The sequence below is a fragment of the Hydra viridissima genome, unplaced genomic scaffold (assembly GCF_058129835.1).
Source record: "Hydra viridissima isolate aposymbiotic clone 2 unplaced genomic scaffold, HvirCarnegie_v1 scaffold_19, whole genome shotgun sequence".
Taxonomy (NCBI): Eukaryota; Metazoa; Cnidaria; class Hydrozoa; order Anthoathecata; family Hydridae; genus Hydra; species Hydra viridissima.
In genome coordinates, this window is record NW_028324318.1 from 1,235,577 (window position 1) to 1,257,754 (window position 22,178).

Sequence of the window (22,178 nt, forward strand, 5' to 3'; positions counted from 1 at the left end):
AAACGCATGCTTGCAAATGGAGTGCATAATCGCATGGAAGCAAATGGAGGCTAATGAGCTACAATGCTATTTAAAAAGGTTGTGCGATTAAGGTTACTATTTTTGAGTTCTTCGTATTCTAGTACAGTTAGTTGGCAGGGCAGAGTATATTTAGTTTTTGTTTAGTTTATTACATTTGATTTACATTATATCAATTCAGTGCAAGCTGTGTTATGTACACCGCTAAACATTTTTTGTAACTCATGAGTTATTCATTTTACAGAGGTCTTACTGTAAGTTTTAGTTCTATGTATATTTATTAAAGTGCATGCCTTAGAATTGTTAAACTGCATAAAGATAAATTTATGCTATTTTCCAATTATGACTGTTGTATCCAATGAGTGTTTTTAGATTATTTACTTTCAAAGTAACTAATTGATAAATTTCATAAAAAGTAAAATATTATTAAGAAAAATTCTTTAATAGTTATACTTAAAAACGTTTAATCATAACCAATATTTTTGAGAATGTTTAATCTAAAATTCTAAAGATGATTCAGCAAAAGAGGTTATGTCATTCATATACATATGTATATAATGTCTTTGGGCTGGTCTTTGAAAATAAGTATCTACTTTTCATATATCTTTTTTTTTATAGACATTCTAAAACCAAAAAATATTTCAGCAGTGTATTTTATTCTTTCTTTCTAAAAACTTCCTCTCTTTTAAACTAGGCAAGGTGAACTGAAAGGTGAGGTGAAAGCAACTAAAAAAATATAAATGTATATCTATAGAAAATTATTGCAGAGAAAGAGAGAGGGGGAGGTTAATAACTATTTATTTATTTTGAAATTTAGTTATTTTTGCGAAGAAATCATAAGTCTATCATCTCCAAAAAGTTACAGATTTGACATCAAAATGATTGGTTTCATTTTTCTTTCAAAATTAGTGTTAAGGTACTAAAAATAAAAAAGAAAACCTACCATTACAAAATATCAGTAATTTTTCACTCTAACATTTTCATGTCTTTCATTCTTTGCTCATGAAGTTTGTTTACTCTCTGTTGCTCATTATAAATTTTTGTTCTAAGTTTTTGAATATCAACATTATAGCGTTTGCTGAATTCCTTCATTTGGTTTTTTGCTTTAAAATAATAATAACTTATATCTATTTAGATTTACAGTTAATTCATAAAAAAGTAGCATATATATGTATTTTTTGATTAAAATTAAATTATCAAAGCACTGCCTACAACTCACCTGGAAAAGTGCTCAACTTAGTACCATTGATAAATGGTCCAAATGTACTGTGAACAAGCTTGACTTGTTCTGCACTCCATTGAAAGTATGATCTCCCTAAAACAAATTTATATGTTAAATACTTAATAGTCAGGTCACTATGAATGATAATATAGAAAGGTTGATTTTACATTTTAAAATTCTTTTAGATAACCAGATATGCTAACTACAAGTTATTGCACATAATCCTATGAACTTAAGTATATATTTTTACAACCTTCATTTTAATTTGTTGAAATAGCAATATGAACTTATATAAATATGTATTCTTAAAACAATATTGAAAAAACATACCAGATTTATTCTCAGCTACTTCATTATTTACCACCACATCTAACAATCTTGTTTTTCTGAGTTGACCTGTATTGGAAAGAAATATTCAAACCATATTTACATGGTGGTACTTTTAATACCAGTAACATTATTTCAGTAGGGCATAAAAAGGTCAATTTCTTAGGGGACCTCAATAACCATATTCATGAAAAACTCAACTAGGATGTAGTTAGGTTTTCAAGCAAATGAAAAAAGTTTCAAGTTAATTTTTAAAAGTACGAATTTACCTTAGCTGATAATTTTTATATAACCTTCAAAGAATATTTTGTGTTTTAGAGACATTTTTTGAAGAATAACATTGAGTATTTCATCTAGAAATCTTTTAAAATGTAACGCTTGTCCCCTGAAAATTTACTGTTCTATTTAGTAAATTTTTACTTGTGAAATTGAGTGATATCCCAGCTACTTCTTCTGATAGTTTAAAATGCTTAAATTGCTAATTCGCTGTTTGTTTTTTTAAAAAGAACTTTATACTTTTTAATCAAAAAACCTCCAACTATCATCTTTGAAAAATTACAACTTTTTGATTAACAAAATATGATTTGTAATTTTGAGAAACAATGTACAAAAAAACTTTGTAAGATATTACCATTGTGTTTGATCAAAACCTTTAAAGAATATATGAAGTGTTTTTTTTTTGGCAAAATGTTTAGTGTGTAAATTTCTCTAAAAGCAAAGATACTTCTTTAAGCTGTTAAAAAAGGGAAAATGTTGAAGCTATAAATGGTTATCTAATTTAATTTTATGTATTTAATTTTATATTAATTAAACCTACTTTAACAATATTTTCAGCAATATGATTTTGTTAAAAAGCAAAAAGATTGAAGATTTGTTGAAAAGATGTAAAGACATGTAAAGAGACAGTTTCTCAAAATGTAAAACTATTAAAAATTATTTCATGCAGTGAAGTAGCTGGCCCTGGCACCATTTGTTAATCCAATTGAACTTTCTGATTGATTTTCAAAAAAAACTGAAGTCCAGAAATTTCCAAAGAAAGATGAGAGCTAAAAGCAGTTATTGTAGGTGCTTGGGATAAAATTACAAGTTAAAGAAGGACCCAAAAAGAAGAGATATAGTTTGAAAAAAAAAAATTTTTTTCTATTTTGTTTTGTCTTTTTGATATTATTTTGGCTTGTATTTGAACATTGACATAATTTTGAATTTATCATAATAAAAATTTTAAACTTAAATGGTACTTATTTTCAAATTCATATTATTTTTTATTCCACTTCTTTATAATACAACATAGATATTTATAATTGTGCTTATCAACTTGTTTAGAATTTACTATAATTAAAACTAGAAGATAAAAGTAAAGCCATTTTTAAAAAAATGTTTATGAACAATAAATAAATGAGCTATTAGATACACCAATACATAGTAAACACTTTAGAGGTTTTTTAAATATTCTTATTTTTAATGCCACTACCAATGTTAAAGAACAAAGAGGATTTTCAGTCTTTGATTTTTTTTATTCTCATTATTTTCCCTCATTGATTTTTTAATTTTAATTTTGAGAAAAACTAAGAGAGAATCAAAGGAATAATCACTACATAAAATCCATTGTAAATACAAGAAGAATTTGGAACTTACCAGATTCATTTTGATCATATTCATTATCTCCCATTTTTCTTTTATTGATTTTATTTTCTAACAAAGCAAATCATTTTGATATTTTCTATTATCCAAAAAAGGTTCTTTAAAAATTTAGGTAATGATATTTTAGACTGCATAAATACTTTATAAACTTACTAAATTTATTATCAGGAAGCCAATCATTATCATTTTCCTCATTTTCACTACTGCTGTGCTCTGTCCAATCTGTAAGGATTATAAAAATTACTTTGCTCTTAAAATTTAATTCAAAAAATGTACTGCTGAATTTTTAAATTATAATTTAAATTATAATTAATTACCATTTTGAGAATGGTGATCACTAACAGTGGTTAAAGTTACTGTCTGACAAGTACTTGAAGGAGCTTTTTGTATTCCTTTGAAATAAATTATATTAAAAAAATAAAATCTCTTTGAACAAACAGAAGACTTAGCTATATTTTAAAGTATTTAGCATCTATTTTGTTTCACTTTTTTTTTTTTTTTTTTTTTTTTTCAGAATAATAATATTAAAGGAAAAAACACTGACCATTATCAAGATCTATCAAGTGTCGACCAACTTTTGTTATTTCAAGTAAAGCTGGTGGTGCTTGATAATCATTTTGGTTTATTGCTTGACTGTGGCCCATATGCTCGTAAAACAGTTCTCTATCTCTAAGAGGTAAATCCAGCATTGCAAACAACGTACTTACTCGATGACGGTTTGATGTTGCTGTAAGTTTATTTGAGAAGTGCAATTTGTCTTTAATTTTTATGCAAATATTGTGAAGAGCATGCCACCCTGAGACATGGTTTTTGCTTCCCTGTGTACTAGGAAAAAGATATTGATTTTCTTCAGAAATACCTGCATCCTTTCGAATTTTAAAATCTGCTAATTTTCTAATTGCTTCAATAGAGTCTTTTGGAATAATGACTGGCACCAAATGATTGTTTCCCTAAAGTATATTTTCAGAGGTTGTATAAGTGATCTATCTTGAATGAATCTTATTAAGTAACTTATGTGTATATGCAGAATTTGACAGTGAACAGGACTATTTTGGGAACTAGAAATTCTAAAAATTTAGAATGATGAAGAAAAATAAATTTTCTATAATCATGGTCTACAATAGCCTGAAAACCTATTTGTTTGTTTACTCATAAGTAAAACTTCACCTAAAGAGCTTTATAACTTTTTATTAAACAATGCTAGTTTTATTATTTCCTTACAAAGGTTGCACAAAAATAGATAATGATAATCATTTCAGATTTTTTTTGGCTGAGATTGTAAGAAGATCCCAAACTTAAAATAGAAAAGTAATAAAAAGTAGTGGTAGATAAGAGGTGTGAAGGATCAACAACAGAGAAATAGCCATTAGATTGTTGATTTCTGAAAATGATGTCAGATATACTCCTAAAACATTTGAGGTGATATTTACTACCATCAAGGATCAAGAAATTTGGTTAGTTTATGAAGACTTTTTCTTCATAGTTAAACAGTTTTATATTTTGTCATATTAGTGCAAATGCAAGGTTAAGTCATAATGATCTTACCAAAACCTTCACTGAAAACTGTGAAAATCTTGTTTCTTAAATATAGTGAGAAGCATTTTACCTTGGAAAAAGAGATAAGCTTATAAGAAAATATTAATGTAAGCAGAAGCAAAACATTTTCAGAAGTGAAAGTAATTTGAAGTAATACACAAGAAAAGCAAGGGCTTGTTAAAAGATTTAAATGTGAAAAGTATAGCAATTGTTTTATATTACCAAGGGTGTATGGTAGCATTGAGAGGGTTAGTATTGCTATGTGGAGCTTCTTTAATTTTGTTTGAGCAGATTTGTGTAATATCTATACATGTTCAATCACAAGATTTGAAATCAATGATGCTCAATCACCAGATTTATAATCAATCCACTGTATTTAGGCTTGAAGGAGAAAAAAGTTAGTTGAGGTCAGAATACATTTCATAAGTAGTTTAATACAAGAATTGCATTACATTTAAAGAAGAGTTCTATCTGAAATTTGTAACAACCTTGTTAAATTGATGCCAATGAGATGTATAGTTTGTAAAAAAGGACATTGAAAAATATACTTGTATGCTTTAGTATGACACCCTGATGCTAGATTTTTTTAAAAACAATCTAAATCACTTTATATTTCTGCAAATAGTGCTTGAAATGTCAATGTTACAGAAATTCAGAGATTTTTGACTTTGGGTACTCAACTATTAAATGATTACTATCATTTTTACTAATTTGTAATTTTTAATACTTCTTTTCAAAAGATTATTTTAATAAAAAAAAACAATACCTTTCCAGTCATATAAGCTATTTGCAATGTATTTGTTAATTTTCTGTCAAGTTCGTCAAGCTGTTGAACTCGTTGAGGATCAACCCACGAGCCATTTTCTGCATCTTTCCAATCACTTAATAATAACCTAGGAGAAATATTTTTAGTTTAATAATTTTTCTGTACAAACAATCTCCTTTTGTAACTTGTTTTTATGATTTTTATTTATTCAGTTTTTATTGATATTTTTGTTGTTCTGTTCATAAATTACTGTTTTAACTGTTTGATCTGACCTTACTGCTGAGGTCATGTTAAACTCTGTTTACATTATCCATTTCATTTTAAAAAGATGTTAATTACTTCAATATTTTAGTATTGAAAAAATTAATGTACAAAAATTTATGAAAAAGTTACCTTGCAGGTTCTCCACCACGCCTCGCATTAAGCAATGTTAACCTAGTGCACAACAAATCTCGAAGTTCAACGAATACATGGGTATCCCAAAATATGTACCCATCAGTCATTACTTTGTTTACATTTTTTAAGATATAGTTCTTAAGTGTTTTAATATCATCTTCTTCTGGTAAGGAAGCTGGCTTCCTTAATTTTTGTTGGCGTTTTTTGTTTATGTCATAACTTGCATCCCCAAATACAAATCCTTTCCAGGTATCAAAAACAGAAATAAATAAGTCTATTTCTTGGACTTTTTCAAGAACCTCTTTATTGTTTTGCTCAAATGTGAGGTTATTGTTGTTCTGGGTCAAAACTGTTCCTTTCATTATTTTTGCAGATTTTTTAATTAAAGATGAAAGAACAATTTTGAGGCCAGACTTCAAATATTCCTCGTTTGTAGTGTATTTATCAATTGCTAATCTTAAATAATCAAAGTTTACTCTATTAAACATATCCATTGAGTTGTTATATTTTTTAAGCACACCTTCAATGGAATTAAAAATTGAGTATAAGTGTGCTAGACGTCTCATGTCATTCCTGACTGATTTTAAGACTTCAGACGTCTTGTCACACTTTCTCTTCATTTTGTCATGTAATCAAAGTCCTATTGTTAAGATGTTACTGTCTTGTTTGCAAATAAGACCAATGCTGTCATTTCTTACATTTGATAGAACATCTCTAACAAAATCCTCCGGAAGAGACACTGCAAAACTATTCTTTAGTAAAGATAATGGAACTTGCAATGCTGGTTTAGAAGAGTTTGAACTGCAAAGTTTAAGGTGGCGACTTATAAATCTTTTCGAGAAAAATCCATTACAGCTTCCACACATTTCAAGATTTTGTGGGATTTCCTCTTGGGAGTGAATTTTAATAGGTACTCTTTCTCTAAATTTGTTTATTTAAAAGTAATAGTATAGTGAGTTAAAATGTTTTATAAAATTGTTTGCTTAAAAAATCTAAGTCAGTTAAATAGCAAAAATATTCTCACCTTTGAAAATTAGGCTCTTCTAATTTAGCTTGTTCGATGTTGTAATTTTTTATTCCTTCTTTCTTAAATAAATCAATCATTTTTATTTTTTCAGGTTCAGGAAGTTTAAGAGCAACTTTGACTCTTTCATTGTCTTGGTGTTTGAGCTGAATATGTCTTGACAGCCTTGTTTGAAATTTATTGCAGAATATACATAGCCTTGATGGTTTTTTTGTTTTCTTTGTTAATAGTTTGGCCTAAATTGTTAAATTTAATTTATTTTTAGAAAATTTTTTAAATTTATTGAGAAATAATAATAATGAAATAGAAAATGAATCAGATTACATTCTCAGTTATATTCTGATCGCTTTTGGTCTCTATCAATTCTTCTACACTTGATGTATTTAATAGTGGTTCCTGGAAATAAAATACTAATTAAATTTAATTTTTAGGCATGGTATTTATGTTTTTGTAATTGCTTACTTTTAAAATCATTGTAGGTTTTTGTGTGAAAACAATAAAGAATAAATTTGAATGCTTTAAAGCATAAATCATTTGATTTTGGAGCATTTTTTGTAATAATTTTATTGTATCATGCAATTATTATAATGTCCTATTAGCGCTTATCTGTACTTATAAAATACTTTAACTGTGCCAACTGAGTGTCTGAGCATTGTTTGGTAAGCTTTTTGTATACATATATATTTTTTTTATTTGTAATGAGTTTAAAGTAATAAAAGAATTTTTAATGAAGCTTAAAGTACTAAAAATATTTTCAATGTTTGCTAAAACACTGTTACTGTATTTTTAATGTAAAAAAGAGGACAGGAAATTGTTAAGTCAATAAAAAAATTAAAATGTAGCACATCCTTATATTTGAGTGTTTATATAAGTTAATGTATATTTATTAATTTTTAATTTTACAGTTACACAATACGAAGTGAAAATTTAAAAGCAGTAGATCTATAATGGAAATTGCAAAGTTTTAAAACAGCTTTAGACTTCTCTAAAGGTTAGTGGTTTATGTCTAATAAATCCTACTCTTTCTCATTGGGCAATTTAATCACTTAGAGAGAAAAAATACTCACTTCTGAACAAAAGGAGTTCAGTTCACAAATTTTGAAGTCAATATCATCTAAGAGAGAAGAATTAATCATAATTATCATCATGTGTTGAATAAACATTATGCAAGCAGCTATTTACAAAGTAGTTTAAAAGCCTTAGATATTTCATATAAGTTCAATTTATATTTTTCACAGTGCATCTTCTTTGAAATATTCAATTTAGTATGACTTACCTGTTTGCTCTCCTAGTGTCAGTTCACTGTCTAAATTGACTTGGCATGGAACACTGTTATCTATAAATATATTTTAAAGTTTATGTGTGTTTTCACATGATTATTTTCAGCAAATTGAACTTTGTAAAATGCATATATTAACAACCTGTCTGTTCATTTATAACTTTCTCCACTAATTCGTCTAATAAGTCTGGAGAACTTTGAAAGCTGTAATCTATTAATGCAAAATACTTTTATTATAGTTATAGCTGATTTACTTGTGATGATAAATGAGGTAAGTTAAATTTAAGTTTCTACTTTAAAGTTTTTTAGGAATAAAAGTTACAGTGGTAATACATATCTAAAACTATTTTAGTATTATTTGGAAGTATTTGGCTTTAGTAGTTTTTTCATTTTTCAACTAAATACCAAATAAAAGATTTTTTTAGTCATTTAGTATGCAACAGCTATGATTGGATGCTGAAGCATGTTTCCCAGTTGACTTTTCATAAAGTGTATTTTAGTTTCTCATATATATACAACTCACTCTTACAATTTTCTTCAGTTGGTTCATCTTCATCAGTTAACTTAATGGAACCTTTAGACAATATCTCATTGTTATCTGTAAAAAATTTTAGATATAGTTTTTAATTATAATTTATAGAAGCAGATTAAAGGGACAACTTATAGTTGTAAAAAGGCATAAAATATTTACCTTTAATGCAAACATCAATCAACTTGTCTAAGTTTTCAGAAATTTCTAAGTTGCAATCTGGTGAATCTAAGAAAAAATTTTCTTAGCTCATTAATTTTATTAAAATAAAATGCTTTTTAAGCAATTGTTATTAGTAGCATTTCCCCGCAAGTTCAGTTTTAAATTCTTTTGGTTATGATCTGAAGTTCTATTTTAGGCCTATCAAAGAGTATGAAAATGATAGGGGACGCAAACAACAAAAAAATATATCTCATCCCTCCTCCTTAGCATAAATTAGTTGATATCTAAAAATTAAGACTTAAACCTTAATTTTGCGCAACAATTCTTACATAATATTTTTTTTATTTACCGACTTTAAAACTGCGAATCCCTTAAAATCACTAGCTGCTTGACTGGTTTGTAAGTCTTTTCAATAGCGTGATATTTTATTTACAAATGCAGAATTAAGGTTAAATATTTTAGTTTGGAGCACAATTTTATTATGGTAGTGCAGAAATTAAGTTAATAAGGTCATTTAAATTTGTATAACAAGTGGTGTCAATAAATAAAATTGTATGTCATTGTTTCTTGAAAGAAAAACAGCAAAGTTTGGTGGTGAATATTGAAGTAAGCAGAACTGGAGGAGTGTGAGGCAATATCGATCAATATATTCAATCCAACAGATTATTCTGAAGGAACAAGCGATGCCATTAGTTCTCTCGTATTTTTGAGTATCAAAGATATTTGGAATTTGATGTCTCTTGCCTTGGTTTCGGTAATATTAAGAAATATTAATTAGTTTTTAAAATACTTGCTTACCTATATACTTTTCTTTGGGCTCTTCGAGCACTTTTTCAGAATTATAACTTCTTAACTCTGGAAATAATACCAAAATATTGTATCAGTATTAATATATCCATCAATTTGTATTAATTATTTTTGCATTTTATTTGTTACATTAGGCTTGATATTATGATCATGATGAAAAGCGAGTTTAAACCAGTCTAAGAGTTCATTTTGAACCATTCGTTTATTAAAGCTAACAAGATTGGTTAATATTCACTGAGGAAAGGTTTATTCAAGATTCTTAAAGAAGTTTGCTTATACCCACCGCTTAATGAGTCGAAGATAGGTTCAAGTCTCACAAAACATCGGTAATTTCGAGGTTCAATTTCCTTAGACGTATTGGGATTTCTTTGGCTTGCTTTTTTCTGAACCTAAGACGTTGAAAAAATGAAATTAGCTGATTCATTAAATTTGAATTGTTGGAAAAGAATTTCTTTCCTATAATCAAAGCTCTAACAGACTTACCATTGTGCCTATGCTTTTCAGGGGTTTTATTGGTTTTTTCTAAATTTAAAAAGAATCTGACCTAAATATTTTTTTTACACTTGAGTTAGGGTGAATGTGCGAGTTTTGTTTTTTTTTTTGTTTTTTTTTTTGCATAATTGAATTTAATTAGATAATCTACCTGTCGCCAATGTAAATTTTTTACTCCATAATCATAGCGTATTTCTTCATCTGCTTGAATATTTCTCAAAGCAAAAAGGCAAAGGCGTGGAGTGCCCTCTACTATTATTTTTTTCATTTTGGCATTTGCTTTGCTAATGGGAGCATCGTTGACATATCTCCCCAATCTTTTGCTGTTTGTGGCGTCAATACTAAAAGATTTTAGGCGATTAGTAAAATACGTTGTGACAAAAAGCAACTTGTATAAGAGTTTAAATTAAATGCTTCACCTAAGCTTTTTGCCATTCCAATCGAAGAAATAAACATAACATCCGCGGTTATCTTCAAAGTGTTTCGATAGGCTAAGTTCTCCTTTTTCTGCGTTTTGCAAATTTCCAGCATATTCCAAAAGAAAACTACCTTTCTCTATTCTTTTACTTGTAAATACACCGAATCCTAAAACAAAGTAATTTTTTTTCTTTGTAAATCTTTTTTTTTTTTATAAATCAGCTTTACAATCGTCGTTTTCTAAAGAATGAAAAGTACCTATTTCGTCATTAATGTGCTGAGCGTAAAAGTGTTCTGGGTCTTCTTCTCGTGTGCAATATTTACCGGCAATATCTTCTTGATTTTCTCTCTAAAATCAATTTGAATATTGATGAAAAATAAGAGTTCCTACGCGTATAAACTAGTTCTGGTTCACTTGTTAATTTTATTGTAAAGCTAATATAACTAGCGAACGAAGCCTAATAAAACCATTGAAATTAATTACGGAAACTGAGAGATTCATTTAAATTACCTCAACTCTTCTCTCCTTTCTTGAGGACGCTAACACAATCTAGACAATATTTTCAAATTTCTATTTAAGACTTCACAAAAACAGCCTGGTGTGAACGTATATACTTAAAAATAATGCTCAATTTTAAGTCTTCGAAGTCAGCAGTTATCCTACTATAAATAATCCAGAAAATTCGTTTTGGATGCTAAATAGCTCAGTAAACAACGTTTTGGTATTAATTTAAAGCAAGTCAGTCCTTGTATGAAATACAAAGAATTTTTACCTGCCATCATTTTCAGCACCAATTCATTTTTTAGTCAATGGCCTTAAAATACAGGTTTTTAGTTTGAGGTTATACATTTATGTTCTAAGAATTACTAGGAAGTACTTATTAAATTTAAGGTGAAAATAACTGCGTTCAAAAATAAAAGAGTTAGAAATTCTTTTTTTAGGCAGTTTTTCAGCGTAGTTCTTCATAGTAATAAAAATCTATTGATAACTTCATGAACAGGAAAGTTGCTTTAACGGATATTACGCAAAAGTATTTAGCGTCAGTTGTGATAAATAAGTTCCCTTCCCACAAAACATTAGATTTTAGTTTATGTTTTACTAAGAATGTAGTGACAAAAAGAAAAAACGGGAAAAGGACACAGAAACAAAAAAATTAAAACGTTAGCGCAGAAGAAAAAAAAGTAGGTATACAGAACACTTTTAAGTAAAGACTTAAGAGTTGGAAACAAGTTTCTCACTTACTTGACTTTTAAAAGTTTCTTTAGTCATCCTATTCTTATTTCCTTGCTTTTTTTGCATATATGTTTGTTTATATGCATCATCTAATAAGCTTGTTCTTTTTATGTGAGCTTTATGAATTTATTTGTCTATTTTTATTAATTACTTAGTCAAAATTTTTCTTGTAAACTCTTAATCATACTTAGGTAATTACATTTTATTAAAGAATCACCTGTGTTTTGTAATATTTCTTATTTAAACACAAAACATAATATCAATCACCATACTTGTCCGTCAATACTGAGCGATCAGTAGTAATATTTAATATATTGATTTTTGAATATTCGGATATTGACGGAAAAAGAAAGGATTTCGTAATTTTAAAACAATGAGATTTTTCAAGATTTTTAAAAATCAAACTAAATTACCAAATAATATAATTGAATTTAAAAAATCACTATCCGATTTTAGATATTATTACCTGAAAAAGCTTTCTATGAATTAAAAAAATAACAACTCAAATTTTACCATATTTGTAGTTTCCATTTGCGTGACAATATGTTACTTTTACTTAAAAATTTTGTGAATGTTTGCCTAATAATTTTAGTTTAATTTATTTATATAAAGGTTGTGTTGCTCTGACACCTGCTTAGTTACTCAACTTCGAAATGCGTTGCAATGTCAGCGCATGAAACCTCCTTAGTAGCCAGAGGTGAGATTAAATACATTAGGGTGACATTTTTAAAATATAGTTGTTTATTGTTTTGCTTGCTTAGTTACCTATCTTCGAAACGCGCTATAAGGTCAGCGTAGAAAACCTGTCAGCGCACGAAATCGTCTTAGCAGCCAGAGGTGATATTATATACATTAGGGTGACATTCTGAAAATATAGTTGTTTGTTGTTTTACTCGCTTAGTTACCTTATCTTCGAAATGCGCTATAAGGCCAACGCATAAGACCTATCAAAAACTGTTGCAGTATAAGGAAAATTTATTTTTATTTAAAAAAATATGCAGAAATGCTCTTAGAGAATGTATGTAAAAAGTCAACATTATGCTGAATTTGAAATGTGTGTAACATTTTTCGGATCATATTCACGACTTGCATGTCGAGTTTGAGGAAAATCTAAATTCTTCACTTTTATTGCTAAATTCAGTCCTTAAAATGTAAAGTTGTATACTTGTGCGCAATCTTTGCTCCTTACATTTCTTTTAAGTCTTTTATGTGATTACTGTAAATTATGTAAAAGTGTATTTTTATTTCTTTTTGAAAATATATTTCTTACTGTCTTCATCGTATAAAGGATATTATATATTTTAATTGAATACCATTTGCAATGACCTGTGTTTTATAACATTTTTACATACACGAACAGATTTTCAAAGATATTGTTATCGATTTAAAATGTTGGAGAACTATTAGATTTTTATGTTGATGATCTTATCGATTTTTACGAAAAATTTACGCAATTTACGCAACGAAGTCATTGTAGTTCATTTACTAAGGTAGAAAATAAAGTGAAAAGCAAATAGCTTGTTGTGCAAAGTTTTAGTCAGAGCGCATCATTTTTTTTATGGTACGCACTAATAAAAATTTCAATCCACTTTTTACAAAAGTCAATCATGTGTTTGCATTCAACAAATTTCAAATTTCAAAAAATTTCATTTAATAAAACTTTAGGTACCCGTCGAGAGATGGGCTTGGCGAGGACTTCGTCCTATGGCTTCAACTGGTTGGGGACTCACTAGCTGTAATTATGAAAAATTAAAAAAATTTATTTTAATTTTTCTCATGGCTTTTGTCGATTGCTGTATGCTTTTTTGTAAATAGATATATTGGAAAATAATTAACTTTTTTCTAACAGAAACAAACGTTACAATGGTTGTTTTTTTTTTAAAAGAAACTTTTTCTTAGTCACACGCAAAGACAATAACAACAAATATTCTGCAAGAAAGGTGGCTACCTGAAACTTCGCCCTTTTCCTTGCAGTAAATTTTTGGTGCCTTTCAAATTACAGAATCACACTATCTCAAACGCTTTTAGTCAGGAATATTTATTACTAATTGATTAAATAAGGCAACAGAGTGATTTAAATAAGACCATATTCAGAACTTCTTTAGAGCTCATTAAACTGAGTTGTAAGAGTCTCGATAAAATTTGTATAATACGAAAGATTTTATAATATGATGCATTTCAAATCATTTTTAAATGCTCAGCTAGCTTCGTCAGAGATTTACTTCAAAACAGATGCTAATTTATTATGTTATTTGCAGAAATATGTAAATTATCGGAACATTTATATATTTGTTAATAAGTCCTATCAATCAGCTGATTAGTTCCTCTCAACCATTAGCAGCTACTGTTTCTCTTATAAATTCTTGTAAATCATCGTTCATTATAGATTATTTGTGACGTAATTGAGAATTAAACCGGTTTGTATAGGGCAAAACTATCCCCCAAAATAACTATTTCAATCATTTTATCTTAAAATAAACTGAAAGAGTTTGCAGTTTTTTTAATAATTTTACTTTTATTTACTCATTTTTTTTTTTATTTAAAAATACAGAAAACATTACGATGAAAGCACTCCGTTTGTTTTCTCAATCCAATGCATTAATCTTTGCGGAGAAAAAAACGACCTTCCAAAAAGTACAGACGCCACGGGTGAATTTGGCCAGAGAGTGAACAAATATTTCATTGTAATGCAGTCATTACATTGTATAAATTGTACGCGTATAATGACACGAAGTATAATAACACGAAGTCGCATTAAAAATAAAAAATTTAAAAAATCTTAAAAAATAATAACTGAAAAAAAAGTTTTTTTTCGAGTAATCAAAAAAAAAAAATTATAATTAAGAGATTGAATTAAGAAAAGCTGCAACAAGGAGGACGCCATAACTTTTTAAATACCAAGCATCATGCGTTGTCTAAATTAAACAGCTTTTAAAGAAGTTCGTTGCGATCAAAAGTTTTTGATTCAGTTTAGTTTTAAATCCTTTCAATTTATTCCTTTGAATATTTTGACCACAAAAGTTTTTTAGTTAACGAGAATGAAAGCGGGTATAATTAAACGTTAAGTAAAACTGTACAACTGGCATTTTTAGTTTTTACGAACTACTTTTTAAAGGGAAAAACGTTTTGAATCTTTTTTTTTTCACATTAATGTATAGAATTTTTTGCTCCATCATACGGAAAAAAAAATATTTAAAAATTTTAACATGAGTTAAAAAGAGTTCCTTTGAGTAAATTGTTTTAAATTTTATTCGCTGACTTTTCAGTTTCGTAAACAAAAACATTCAGCGCTAAACATTAAATGTAGTTTTGCAGTAAAAATTCTGCTGAAGACGACCCTTTTTTCAGAATTAACTTTGCTAGTTTTCGGAAGAAAGATACGAAGAAAAACTGAAATAAAAAGGTTTTCTGTTTAGTTAAACACACTTTTTACTTATTTTATATATTTATAAAAATATTTCACACTTATTTATTAAATTCAGTTATGCAACAAGTCCATATATAAATATGAGTAAATAAAAAAACAAGGAATTACATAGACCAGCAACTCAATGCAACGATTGCACAAACAAAATAAGATGACTTCTCATTATGCAAAGCATCCACTTATGTAAGATATTCTAAAGACAACTTTATCATTCAGGATAAAGAACCCTGCAAGCTCTATTGATACTGGCACAGTCACCATTTTAAGTACTCTTACTGAATTAACATAAGCTGAAATGCTTATTGAACTTGCCGGTTTGGTAGGACCCGTAAAGAAGTATTAATTTATTTATGAACAGTAAACCAGGCAAAGCTTGGCACTGTACTTTCATCAAACGTTAGAAACAGATGAAGCGAGAGAACTGCATGAAAAATTGCAATACTCAGAGTCATAGGCGCCGAGTTCACGGGGGCAACAGGGGCGGGACCCCCCTCCCCGTCCCGGAAATTTATACTAGTTATATATTATCACGGATTATCATGAGGGCGAGAATATCTATTCGCCCCCGAGATAATCCGTGATAATATACTATTAGTGTAAATTTCTGGAGGACGGGGGCCACTGCCCCTGTTGCCCCCGTGGACTCGGCGCCTATGCTCAGAGTAGCTCCTTTTACTAAAGATAACATAAATAAAAAATTCAATACATCCAAGACTCAATTTCTTGAAGCAAATATCAATGAACTCTCTGCGTTAAATGTTTGGAATTTAGACGAAATTGGCTTCAAAGGTGAAAAGCGACTTCAAACAATTCTCTACAATTCTGGTTCCAAGCGTCCTCTTAAATTTAAAATAACAAAGCCGGGTGTGTTTTGTATGCTTGCAAAAAAAATATCCGTTTGACGATGTGTTCTTTTGTACCAAAATGTCCTCTTGTTTATTCTATAACGCGATAACATGCAAATAATTTTTCGTATGTTTTCGTTTACTTTTCCTGAGCGTCTGCCCCGGAAAAACTATATTTCCACCTGTTTTAAATATTACATACACTTATTTATCGTACTGAAATTGCAGATTAAATTTTTCATCGCATCAGCAATTTTAAAAGTTTCCGTGGCTAGGTGTAGTTCTTTTTGTTATTTTATTGATAGCATTATCAAGTCGCAGTTTTTTCGCAGTTGTCTGGAAATACACATCCCTTTCCTCCCTACCCACTAGTAAGCACTCTCCTCAGCAAAGATTTACAATTAACTGAAAAAGAGAATAAAGGAAGTCTAAGAGTGAAAGTGAAAACGTTCTCTTATAATATGCTGTCAGTAGGGAGTTTAGGCAATTTTTATAGCCAAAGAAAATCTTTTTTATTTCAAATGCATTGGATTCCTTAATATATTTTATTTTCAAAATGGTTTCAACCACTTCTGTAGCTTATTTGGTTCCAAAGATATTCGTGTTTTAATATTTTCAATTCATATACATTTTATGAAACATTTCCTTAAAGTATTTCGTTAAACTTTTGGCGCCGAAAAAAAAACTTTTTTATCTTTTTTTTTGTTCTTGCGTAAAAAGTTGCGTTAACAATAAAATATCTTAAGACGGGGGAAATTTATAAAATCTCCGCTTAGAAAACAAAAAACCCACCCTATTAGACTACAAAAAAAAAACAAAAAAAAACTGATTGACAAAATAAACAAATATTTGCAGAATCTATTTTTATGTGGGGACGAAAGAATTAGCTTAATTTATTTGTATATAAACAAAACTAAAACATTTAAAATTAAATAACTTTATCAATTCTAAAGCAAAACGACGTCCCCAAAAAAATTATTGTAGTGCAACCTTTTCTTAAAAAATGACATCTATATATACGTATATACTATTTATTTTCATGGGTGGGTTTTTATTCTTTGACACCTACATAAAATCATTTGTCGCGTTTTTTGAACGAAGTTTTTTAAAAACGTATGATATATTTTTTATCAGCGATAAAACGTCACGTGACAAAACTCCTTACTTAAATAAAGGAAAAATATATAGTCCCGTGGAGAGTGAATAAGCAAAGCCCTGAACAAATTATTCGATGGGCTTCTAGAACCCAGGGATGACTACATGGGGGAAGAGATTTCCAATCGTTGCCTGACCAGCAGAACTTTTTTGATTGTGATTTTTTGTGGCAACGAAATTTTTTTTTTAAAAAAAAAAACAACATCATAAACGAAACTATTACAACGGTTTTTTCTTATTACAAAAAAATACATTAGTTTCAAAAAACGCGATGTTATCAAGAAAAATCTTATGGAAAACAAAGCTTAAATTTTTTTTCATTATTCCAACTGATAGGGCCTCACCCAGAGTAAGACGCAGAGCAAAAAGCTCCGCCTTATCTAAACTTCTTAAGGGGTCTGTTGACAGGAATATTTTTCTACAACAATAAATATAAAGTAATTTCAATGATAATTGCTATTACAATAACATTTTTTACTTAATAACAAGAAAAGGTTTATTTATAATGGTTATAATGATTTATATGTAAAGTATTAAAACCATAATAATTTAATTTATGTAAATTATTATAACCATAACAGTTTATATTTAGTTTTGTAACCATAAAATAAATTAAAAAGCATTTATTTTTTTAACCATAAAGTAAATTAAACATTTCCGTAAAATATTTAGCAAAGTCATATAATTAAGTTAGTTATTGTTAAGGTTACCATTTTAATTTAATTATGTTTTTCATTAAGGTTATATAAAAAATATGTTTTAACGATACGTTCTAGAAATGCGCTAAATGGAAGAATGGATAAATGGAAAACTCCGTGTACAGTGTTCGTTATCTAAGTACAACGTTTTCTTCGCATATTTAAATTTTCCTATCCACTGGAATCCTATCAAATCGAAGTTCAATAAATAAAATTAAATATTAGTTAAATAAAAAAATTAAAAATAATGAATATAAATAAAAAATAGAAAAGATTAAAACAACGCTAGCTTAAATAAATAAAGTAAATTAGCAATGAAAATACTTTGAAATATTACCTTTATCAAGTTTGATTTTATTCGAAATTTTTCGTTTTACAACAGATTAAGAAAACTAAATCATTGTTTTAAAACCAAGGCTTACTTAAACAAAGTTGTTTTTCTAATATTGAAGAATCGTAAATTATCAAAAATCGGTTTTGACAAAAATTTAGAAAAAAAAAGCGATAACTGTGCTTCTAGTTGACGTAAATAGCTCACTAGCAACGCAGCCTGGGCCCTATCCTATAAAGCTTGTTACGCAAAACGCAAAAAATAAGTAAATGCGGAAAATTTTTGCGTTAATTAAAATTTTGTGTAATTACGCAATTTTCAAAACAGCAATCCTACAAAAAAATGCGAACTTACAGATTTTCCAAATTCCACGTAAAACTGGTAATTTTTACGTAAAAAGAGAAATTTTATCTTTTTTATGGCACACATGGTAGAGACAAGGAATATATCTTGGAGAAAAATATTTTTCTTGTCTGTATTTTGTAAACAAATTTTATTTCATCGTTTCAGAGATTAGCGTACCAAAATAGAGGTTTTATATCTATACTATGTAAATTTTATATTCCGTGCTTACCTTGTGTGTCAAAAAAAGGGCCTGCATTTCTTAAATTTAGAGGAAGAAAAATTCGTGTACTCAGTGATATGTTGCTTGATTTTTATTGATTAAAACCAAGCTTCATTTATTAAAATGACAAAGATTTATTTTAGAGGATATAACAAGTTGTTTAATGAATAATTAACCTCTAAAACAAATGATCTCTAAAATAAAAAACTTCTTATTTAATGGTTCACCTATTCACACTAATGTTGGAAATATAATTCTTTTCTTTAGCTCATTTGCTCCTTTTATATAAGTTTACACATAGATAAAAATCACAGCGTTTGAATAGGAATTCGTCACTCTACAAAGCAAGGGGTTGAATGCTAAACTGTTTTGTAGTTAAAAATTTTTCATTCATTTTAGTAAATATTACGGCATTCAACTCCTTGTTTTGTAGAGTGATGGATGCCTATTGATAGGTCTTATATTGCAATCAATCGTGAGTTTGCTCTTGTGTAAACTTACCAGTTTGGTAAAAGTTTCATCTTCAAGTTGATAGATTTTAAAATATTTTAAATAAAGTTAAACAACGCTTCTCACCCAATACGTACAAAGTTAAACAACGCTTCTCACCCAAAAATGTCCAAAAGATTACTGAAACACTTAATATTCCCTGATATTTTTGAAAATTATGTAGGTACGTTTTTCGAGGACAAATACTTTTGTTTACAAAAAAAGACATCTGTGGTTTGAAAAATAATTCACGAACCTTTGCACAATCATTCTTTGGTTAAAATTTGTGTAATTATGCAAAAGTTAGACGTTGCAGCATTTTTTTTTGCGTGAGAAAATTTGCGTAATTTATTCAAAAATTCTGCGTAATTTTATTTATAAGATTAAAGTTTACGGAAATTTTTCGTAGCAGAAATCCTGTTTTTTTTAAGGCCCAATCCTATAAATCTGAAAAATGCGTAAATTACGCATTTTTTAGATTTATAGGATTGGGCCTTGTATATTGTATAAAAGCACACACAAAATGAAAGAATTGTGTTTTTTTTTTAAATAGTTTAAACAGTTTTTCAAACAGTTGTATGAATATGAGTTTGTTGAACAAAAAAAATGATTAAAGAAATATATTTAAAGAAGTTTTCCTAATAAATTAAAGAAAACTCTGTATTTAAATTTTTAATATAAAGTTTTCTTAAACTTATAATTTTTAAACATTAATTAGCTTGAAAAATATTAGGCATTAATTAGCGTACGGGCTATAACAAAAAATAAACTTCATTGAGTATATTTTAAATCACCAAAAGTAAATATTTTAAAAACTAAAAAAACTATAAATTAATCAATTTTTAAAAACTTCTCTTCAATTAACTATTTACTAACTTGAATATAAAATTTGTTCAAATCGCGAAAGTTAACGATTTTAAAGCAGTGAAATAAAAACACGAAGTCAAAAAAACATTGCACGAAGAAGTGTTTCGTTACGGATGTGTTTTTTTTTCTCAATAAAAATATTTCAATCATGGATGTGTGCACTAATTTATTTTGTTTTCTTAGTTCTTAATTTTGTTTTTGGTTGAACAAAAACCTTTTCACCTGTAATTATCGATTGAAAGAAACAATTTCTGTTGCATGAAGCTTTTTTAATGAGCTCTTTTTCTTTTTTTTTTAAGCTTGCAATTTTCGTCATGAAAAATTTATTTAATATCTAAAACAGTTAATAAAAGTCATTTCTTCTTATTTAATGTTTTAATAGTTGGCGTTGGTACGTATCAAAACATTAATATCTCACATAAATCCCACACAAACCCTTGCAACAGCTCATGCAAAAGTAGTCTTCAAAAACATTCTCCAAACAAACTTTATTTAGTTTGTATCACAAGGATGATCAAAAAAGGCTAGTAATCTTCTGCAGCACATAACACGATTTTCTCACTTAATAGTAAACCAAACCAAAAACTTCCAATAAAATTTAACTTCAAAAGCTACAATTTTCGATTGGCTTCAGTGATGTCATAAAATTCTTATGGTTTTTACATTCTTTAAGTTTGATAAGTCTTTTAAAAATCTAAAAATTTATTTCATATAAGAGGAATTTAAAACCATAAGACTTTTTTTTTTTTCAATATAATATTTTCTTAATATCTTAGAAATTTTTTTGAAAATAAAGGTTGAAATTGTCTTCTTAAGTTTTTATTTACTTAAAATAATCTTTTAACAAAAGTTCTTAATGCGACTCTTTTTTTTTGAAATTATTACCTAAAGGTTAAAAACCGTTTTGAATTACAAAAGTTCATGGATCTTTAATTACAAAAAGTCAAAGTAATTGTCGCGTACACTGTTTTTCATTAGAGTTTTGGTTATTTTAAAAATCTGTTTTACATTCTTGTTAACGGAAAATTACAATTATTTTACAATTTTTCGTTCAACTTAATATTCCTGTATTCTAATACCATGAAAGTATAGTTTTTCGTTCAACTCAATTTACTTATATTCTGATACCATAGAATTAAAACTAGAATGAAAGTCCATCATTGAAATGTTTGTAATCGTCCTGGTGTTAGGAATAATAAATTAACATCTTATTACTCACCCACTCATTATTTTCCCTTTAAGACAATTTTTTTTCAGATAGTAGCCTTTTTTAGTAATAACTTTTTTTTCAAGACTTAAAGATATTAATTAAACAAAAAATTTAGATAACGTAGTTTTCGAGCTTTGAGTAAATCTCCTTTCGTTGGAAATTTACACTTTTGACGCTGATTTCACTCTACAGTTGCAAAAGAAACTCTGCAGTAACAATAGATTTTTTCCTGAAGTTATGATGAACCAATGAGAAGTACAGAAAAGTTATGCGCTAATAAATCCAAAGTGAAAATGAAGCTAACACCTCATTCCAGCATTCCGCAAAAAACAGTCGTATAATAGATCAAAAATTTCACTCTACTTGCTTATTTTATAGTTGAATAAAATGATAAACGCAATGAAATAATTTTGGTAGTTCTATTTTAACTAATTTACTTTAAGTAATTACACTTGCAACTAGGTTAGTGTTATGAGTAGTTGATTACTTATTTAATTACTATTTATTAGTTAAGTCACAAATTATTCTTCGGCTACTTTTTAAAAAAAGAGTAAATAATTTTTAAAAACGTAATAGGTGTACTCAGAATTTTTTTTCTTCTAAATAAAATTTACAATTCAAAAATGCGGTAAGTACATTTTTTTAAAAAAACAATTCAAAAATGCGGTAAGTACATTTTTGATGAAAGTGAACTCACTTTAGATGCATGTTTCTATAAAGAAAGAAAAGTTCAATTGTGTT

At 28.0% G+C, this 22,178-nt stretch overlaps 3 protein-coding genes and 2 long non-coding RNA genes across 5 annotated transcripts; 2 read left to right on the forward strand and 3 right to left on the reverse strand.

Moving 5' to 3' along the window:
* Nucleotides 1–984: 984 nt before the first annotated feature.
* On the reverse strand, nucleotides 985–6,464 carry LOC149876615 (uncharacterized). Its single transcript, XM_090075270.1, has 9 exons — nucleotides 5,904–6,464; nucleotides 5,511–5,637; nucleotides 3,753–4,158; nucleotides 3,526–3,600; nucleotides 3,362–3,430; nucleotides 3,203–3,259; nucleotides 1,571–1,636; nucleotides 1,238–1,333; nucleotides 985–1,121 (listed from the first exon to the last, which is right to left on the reverse strand). The coding sequence occupies exons 1-9, from the start codon at nucleotides 6,398–6,400 to the stop codon at nucleotides 985–987; spliced, it is 1,530 nt and encodes a 509-aa protein (XP_089931396.1). The 5' UTR covers nucleotides 6,401–6,464.
* A 71-nt stretch (nucleotides 6,465–6,535) lies between these two features.
* On the reverse strand, nucleotides 6,536–8,915 carry LOC149876616 (uncharacterized). The gene is made up of 7 exons (XM_090075271.1): nucleotides 8,870–8,915; nucleotides 8,733–8,807; nucleotides 8,352–8,420; nucleotides 8,207–8,266; nucleotides 7,998–8,044; nucleotides 6,931–7,326; nucleotides 6,536–6,827 (listed from the first exon to the last, which is right to left on the reverse strand). Exons 1-6 carry the CDS (start codon nucleotides 8,913–8,915, stop codon nucleotides 7,246–7,248), a joined length of 378 nt encoding a protein of 125 aa, XP_089931397.1. The 3' UTR covers nucleotides 6,536–6,827; nucleotides 6,931–7,245.
* A 7-nt stretch (nucleotides 8,916–8,922) lies between these two features.
* Nucleotides 8,923–10,287, forward strand: LOC149876617 (uncharacterized). Its single transcript, XR_016448640.1, has 2 exons — nucleotides 8,923–9,654; nucleotides 9,842–10,287. It is a non-coding gene; the product is annotated as an uncharacterized LOC149876617 (long non-coding RNA).
* LOC149876618 (N-lysine methyltransferase KMT5A-like) lies at nucleotides 10,170–12,413 on the reverse strand. The gene is made up of 6 exons (XM_090075211.1): nucleotides 12,364–12,413; nucleotides 11,128–11,166; nucleotides 10,875–10,965; nucleotides 10,619–10,784; nucleotides 10,351–10,540; nucleotides 10,170–10,229 (listed from the first exon to the last, which is right to left on the reverse strand). The coding sequence occupies exons 1-6, from the start codon at nucleotides 12,379–12,381 to the stop codon at nucleotides 10,170–10,172; spliced, it is 564 nt and encodes a 187-aa protein (XP_089931337.1). The 5' UTR covers nucleotides 12,382–12,413.
* Nucleotides 11,490–13,753, forward strand: LOC149876619 (uncharacterized). The gene is made up of 3 exons (XR_016448641.1): nucleotides 11,490–11,798; nucleotides 12,463–12,547; nucleotides 13,516–13,753. It is a non-coding gene; the product is annotated as an uncharacterized LOC149876619 (long non-coding RNA).
* Nucleotides 13,754–22,178: the final 8,425 nt, after the last annotated feature.

What these genes read in the sequence shown, in the direction of transcription:
- LOC149876615 (XM_090075270.1), bottom strand. Translation starts at nt 6,400, where the DNA reads ATGGATATGTTTAATAGAGTAAACTTTGATTATTTAAGATTAGCAATT. An exon ending in CGTGGTGGAGAACCTGCAAG is followed by an intron (nt 5,638 to 5,903) that starts GTAACTTTTTCA and finishes TATTTCTCCTAG; the next exon opens with GTTATTATTAAGTGATTGGA. An exon ending in TGATCACCATTCTCAAAATG is followed by an intron (nt 3,431 to 3,525) that starts GTAATTAATTAT and finishes TAATCCTTACAG; the next exon opens with ATTGGACAGAGCACAGCAGT.
- LOC149876616 (XM_090075271.1), bottom strand. Translation starts at nt 8,915, where the DNA reads ATGTTTGCATTAAAGGTAAATATTTTATGCCTTTTTACAACTATAA. An exon ending in ATGCCTTTTTACAACTATAA is followed by an intron (nt 8,808 to 8,869) that starts GTTGTCCCTTTA and finishes AATTTTTTACAG; the next exon opens with ATAACAATGAGATATTGTCT. An exon ending in GACACTAGGAGAGCAAACAG is followed by an intron (nt 8,045 to 8,206) that starts GTAAGTCATACT and finishes CTTCTCTCTTAG; the next exon opens with ATGATATTGACTTCAAAATT.
- LOC149876618 (XM_090075211.1), bottom strand. An exon ending in GAAAGGAGAGAAGAGTTGAG is followed by an intron (nt 10,966 to 11,127) that starts GTAATTTAAATG and finishes AATTGATTTTAG; the next exon opens with AGAGAAAATCAAGAAGATAT. An exon ending in AAAATTTACATTGGCGACAG is followed by an intron (nt 10,230 to 10,350) that starts GTAGATTATCTA and finishes TTTTAAATTTAG; the next exon opens with AAAAAACCAATAAAACCCCT.